This window comes from Spermophilus citellus (assembly GCF_964194105.1).
Source record: "Spermophilus citellus genome assembly, chromosome: 18".
NCBI lineage: Eukaryota > Metazoa > Chordata > Mammalia > Rodentia > Sciuridae > Spermophilus > Spermophilus citellus.
The window spans coordinates 11876817-11882735 of NC_138200.1; the positions used below are offsets into that span (position 1 = coordinate 11876817).

Below are 5919 nucleotides of genomic sequence, written 5' to 3' on the forward strand. Positions count from 1 at the left end.
TCAGACTTTAGGTCAAAATATCTAAGTTCATGTCTTGACTCTCTCCATAGCTCTGTAAATACAAACAAACAACACCAACAAAAAACCCCTCAGTTCTAAGTTTTCTAGGTCTCATATTTCCTGTTTGGAAAATGTATGAGTTGAAGACAAATTTTATTTCAGCACTAAAATTCCATTTCTAGTCTTGAGGTATTCACAAATCACAATGGAAATTTTATTAGACATGTCAAATATATCCACAGCCTCTCTCTCTGTTCTCCTTCAAATCTCTACCTTCAACTGATGACCAGCAGTCAGAAGCCTCACGGTCAAAAGTTTCCTGAGACACAGGAATAGGAATGCCTTCTCAGGAAAAATGGATAAGTGATTGCAGCAGTGTTGGTAGCAATAATGCTAAACACCAAACTGAAACGAGAAGCCAAGTGGCTCCACTTTCAGTCTTTCGGGATTGATAGACAGACTGATGAGGACACACTTCCTTCACTGCCATGGGTCCGATTGATGAGATTCTGGCCATCAGCCTGCAACCAATTGTGCTTGTACAGCCTTTGACCTCCACAGATGATTCTATGCTTCCTATGGAACAAAGGATGGGGAGACAGGAATATTTTAGGAAAGCAGAGGAGAAGCCAATCCTCCCTCATCTTTGAAATTCTGAGTGCCAGCCCCTCTCAGGATCTACTCAGATGTCTGGTTTTCCAACTTCTGACACCATCAGATGTTCATTTCACTTTACCTCCACTGAGCTCAACTCTTCCTCGATAGCATCGATTTGTACCATTGGGACAAGGCAGAGAAGGAGCACTTAAACAGGTCCCCACAGCTACACAGGTTGGGCAATGGAGGGTTGCTGTCATACTGGTGGTCTCTAGAGGGGGAAGAGAAGGACAGTTAAGGGACATATCCCACCCACTTCTGAAGGATTCTCTCCTTGCTGCCTTCCTTTCCCAAAGCCTTTCCTGACTATGCCACTCTAATCAAGCCCATTACTAAAGCCTCCCCATCCTTCCCCAGCTGATTTTGTGTCAGAACCCCATCCACATTACTTCCAAACTTTGTGCTTAGGTTTAAAGATAGATGAGAAGGATACAATTCTAGCATCATTGTTTATAGGGAGAGAGACATGTAATTAACTGCAACTGAGTAGTAATTATGTTCAAGGTATAATGGCAAAGGAATGGAGGAAGACCTAACTACCTAAAAAAATCAGGTAAATATTTTCAAAGGGCTGAAACTTGATTTAAGAGGAAGAATGAACAGAGGTTAGCTATGTAAAAATGGAGTTTTGGTGGGGGTAACAAAAAAGACAGCAAGGACAAAGTTCAAGAGATGTGAACCAGCTTGGTGGATTTGAAAAACTGAGAAACTTCAGGGATAATACTCAGTAGGTAGGCACAAGTACAGCTGAACTGTTTTTTTTTTTTTCTTTTTAATGACCAGTACCACCTCCATTGTTGAGGACTGAATATTAGCCCCAAATAGAACATAATAAATGAAAGAGGGAAATGAAGTGAAAAGATAGACAGGGTCAGATTATTATAAGCTTTGAGGTTGAATTGGGGAATTGGGCTGACATCATGCAGCAATGAGGAACTAAAATTGTTAGATTGACAATAAATACCACCACCCTACTCAAAAAAAGCAACAGACATATTGTTGCTTCATAAATATAAATTCAGTTTACACTCCAGCCTTCACTGATGTCCTAGAGCTCTACTCTGAGCATTGCTTAGACCCACAAAGGTAACTGTTTAGAGAAAATTAATTTGACTGGGAGGTACTTTTGTGCATTTACCACTTGGTCAAGTAAGAACACAAAGAGGAAAAAAAATACAATCTCACCTACTTCCGGGGCATCTAATGTCTTTTGTGTTTTCCAAAAATCAACTATGCTTTGTCGGCTGTTGCAAAGTGGATCCTCACAGTAGCTACTATAGGATACTGCAGTCAAACCAGGAGATGAAGTGTGCTGGACGAATGTCATTGCCTCCATCAATTGCGCGAAGCAGCCCTTAGTGGCCAAAACGGCTGTCTTGTCCCCTGATGAGAGAGGAGGAAAGAAAAATGGATGGCAGGCCTCATGCCTCACCTGGCGAAGGGGAAACAGCAGTGATATGGGCAAAATAACCCTCTCTCCCACCCAACCAACTGCTCCACTCTCTTTTTACCTGCTGTAATCATTAATACACTTTCCTGGCAAAGTTCTCCATTGTCACAAGTCTCAACTTTCTCTGTGGTCCAGTTAAATGTTTGGGCTGGATCATCTTCTATATTCATATACACACCCTTGTGACAATATAAATGTTGGGCCACTGGAAAGAAAATGAGATGAAGATAACCCTTGCCCTTCTCTCCCTTCTCAAAGTGACTCCCTTTTCACCATAAATCCATCCTCTGTGACCCAGGGGCTCTTCTCCCCATCCCACATACTTACAGGTCAAGGAGGAGACTCCTAGGAGAAAGAGGAACAGGAAATCCTGGAAATGGTAGGCTTGCATGGCTTCTTTTAGAGAGGTTAGGAAGAACTGATCAAGATCTGTGATTTGATGTAGAAAAGGTAATGTCTAGGTTTTTGGAAAATACTGCTTTAGGGTAGATTTATGGTATACAAGATTATGACCTCTGAAGTCAGTCTGTCCCTAACTTGTGAGTTTAAGAAAGGTGAAAAGTTTATTATGCCTAATTTCCATGACTGTAATTCCCAGACCCAGCCACCCATTCCCTATGACTAAGAAATCTGACAACTCAATACCATTAAACTACTGGATCTAGGAGTCTGGGCTCCAAAACTCCTTTTCCCTCAGACTCAGGAGTCAAGTTTAAATCAGTATTTTCTCAAGGACTTAATATGCCAGCCTTCAGCCCCTAATTCCATCAGAACCCAGGATTCTGAGACACCAGCCCTACCTTACCTGGGGATCCAGGAATTAGGGTTGCAGTGGTTCATTCCCTCAAGATCCAAGATTCAGAGCCCCCAGCATCCTCCCTCAGATGGAGGAGTCTGAGCTAATAACCCTGCCCCCTCAGACCTAAAAATCCAACCCCCAGCCTTCCTCCCTCAGGCCCACCCCTCCCTCTGACCTAGCCCTCCTCCCTCAGGCCCAGCCCTCCTCTCTCAGACCCAGGGGCCAGCCCAGCCCCCTCCCCCAGACCCAGGGGTCCAGCCCAGTCCTCCTCCCTCAGACTCAGGGTCCAGCCCAGCCCCCACCCAGACCCAGGGGTTCAGCCCAGCCCCCTCCCTCAGACCCAGGGGTCCAGCCCAGCCCCCTCCCTCAGACTCAGGGTCCAGCCCAGTCCTCCTCCCTCAGACCCAGGGTCCAGCCCAGCCCCCTCCCTCAGACCCAGGGGTCCAGCCCAGCCCCCTCCCTCAGACTCAGGGTCCAGCCCAGTCCTCCTCCCTCAGACCCAGGGTCCAGCCCAGCCCCCTCCCTCAGACCCGGGGGTCCAGGCCCAGCCTCCTATATCAGGACCAGCGGTCCAGGCCCAGCCCTCCTCCCCCAGACCTGGGAGCTCAAAACTCAGTCCTCTCTCTTCCGACCCGGGAGTCTGGGCCTCAGGCCCTCCTCTCTCAGACCTCAGAGTCTGGCCCAGGGCCTTCCCTTTCTTCCAGATCCAGGAATCTAAGTCGCTTTCCTCCTTTTCCCCCCACTTTAAAGCAGCAAGTTCTTGCTGGCTGCAGGATGACCTCACCAGAATCTCACCACGCCAAACATGCGGGCGCTGGTATTTCTCGCACAATCCAGCTCCCAGAGACACGGAAGGCGGGGCCAGCCTCAGCCTGACAGGACATTCGAAGTCCCATTGGTCGACGCAAAAGCATTGGCTGAACTCCATTGGACGAGTCTGGAGAATCTCTGCTCCTCATTGGCCACAGAGAAGCCAATCCCTGGCAACCGGTAGGTGTGCATGCGCAGAAGGTGAGTAGTGGGCAAGCTGGCAGAAAAGAGTCGGTTTGGTCTTAGGCCACCCCAGGCGTTGCACTGTAGGGTGTGGGGTGCGTATCCAAGTGACCTTGCTTCTCGTTTTCTTCTCTTTGAGGTGCATTATCTCTGGTTCTCCAGCCACACTAGGAGGTTAAACTCTTGATCCTTATCCATTGAACCAAATGGCCTACCAAAATGACCTCTCATATTCTTAAGTCTTTCCCTTGCTCCAACACCACCCAGAGGCCCTTGGCACTGGAAATCAACTTGGTCTCCTCAGTCCATGTGCAGGAGCCACTGCTTAGCCTAGGCTTCTTTCTCTGATTGTATCATTGCATCATCCTCCTGCATGGTCTTCCAGATAGCTGAATAGAGGAACATTCTGTTCAGCATCACTTTGTACATCCTTAAATTATATGCATGACCAGTAACCGAGTGGTCACAGGTTGCTACCAGCCTCCCGAGTTGCTAGAATTACAGGCGTGTGCCAACGCATCCAGCCCTCTCTAGTTTTGATTCTGCCTCCAGAAGAAAAATTAAGGGAAAGGTAGTGAAATATCCACCTCAAATGCTGGGTCCCTGATGCCTGACCCCCCAGCCCTCTCATTGCTCAAGAACCTATGGTCCCTGCACCAGCTGCCACCTCTCTCAGACGTGTGAACCCAGTCTCCCGATCCCCCTCATACTTGTAAGTCCAACCCCTCAACCCTTCCTACCTCAGACCCTGGAGTCCAGGCCCCAGCCCTTTCTCCCTTGTCCCAAGAGTAACAGCCCTGGCCCCTCTTTCCTCAGATCCAGGAGTCAAAGTCACCATCCTCCTCAACTCTCAGCACCCAAATATAACAGGATGTAAGAATCCCTTTGTGATCCTTTAGAATTGATAGTGATTCTGGGAATTAAGCTAAAAATATTTCTTTTTAATAGAGAAAAATGCCACAATAAGAATTGCATTGGTAGAAACAATCTTATATAAAAATAAAATACAATAAGAACTTTTCATAGATTAAAAGGACTAGGACTGGTTATACCAGATAAATACCATGTTAAAAGGCACTGACTATCTGTTTCTCACATATGTTGCAAATAGTACTGGCCAGTGTTATCTGCAGTGTTTGTCTTGCACAAACACCAGGACAGCTGCTCCTTGGGATGTTGGTCATATAAGGAGCTAAACAAAGTAGCAGAGTGATGACGCCACTGCTTTTCCAGCCTAACTTATATACCCCTTTCCCCGTGGTTACAACTGCAGAATAGAGCACCTTGGAGAGGGAAGTGCTCACCCAACTGGCCACCAAAGACTGGCACCTGACCAGTCCGTTGCCACTGGATCTTCCCCATAAGCATTTCTCAATAAACTTTCTCTCATCCCGTCTCCAGGTGTCTTTTTTTGGTCTCTCAGCAAACTGTCCCTCTGCCTTAAGATAACTTGGCTGTGAATATTACATTTGGTACCCCAGCCAGGAGACCAGGGAAATTTCCATGGGCACTGGGGATGTGGTCTTTGAAAAGAGGAGATAGACAGGTATGGGGAATCTCCTGGGATGACCTTTAACCCCCATGTGTGGGGTGGTGGTGACTATTATGGATGTCGGGGGGATACCCTGTGAGTATAGGGATTCCCCACCCTATGGATTAGGGGGAATACTAAAGTTTATTAATAGACAATAGGATTTACAGTAAAGGAAAGATTGGTATAAGATTATAGTAGCCATGCAGTGGCTCCTAATGGCAGTTCAGACATCATTTGAGCTTCAAGTGGGGCTTTGTCAAATTCCCTCCCTCCTCCTTGCCCCCTTCACTGACTCCTGCAGTAGGGTGTAAGACTTGCACCCAAGTTTGGTGAAACAGGCAAGAATCTCCCAGATGTCCTGTCCAGAGTCACCTTCTTGGCAGGACATAGGGCCAAAGCAATCTTCCACTCTCTGTTCCCCCCTTGCTTCCCACTGGGAGCTGGCAGTGGTGGTGATGGTGCAGTAGTGACAGTTGAGTCCAAGCG

The 5919-nt window shown here is 47.2% G+C and overlaps 1 protein-coding gene across 1 annotated transcript; it reads right to left on the minus strand.

The window, feature by feature from the left end:
* Positions 1-346: 346 nt before the first annotated feature.
* On the minus strand, positions 347-2498 carry TEX101 (testis expressed 101; the record flags this gene model as incomplete). The annotated part of the gene is made up of 4 exons (XM_081273688.1): positions 347-576; positions 737-868; positions 1843-2040; positions 2435-2498. 4 exons carry the CDS (start codon positions 2496-2498, stop codon positions 347-349), a joined length of 624 nt encoding a protein of 207 aa, XP_081129814.1.
* Positions 2499-5919: the final 3421 nt, after the last annotated feature.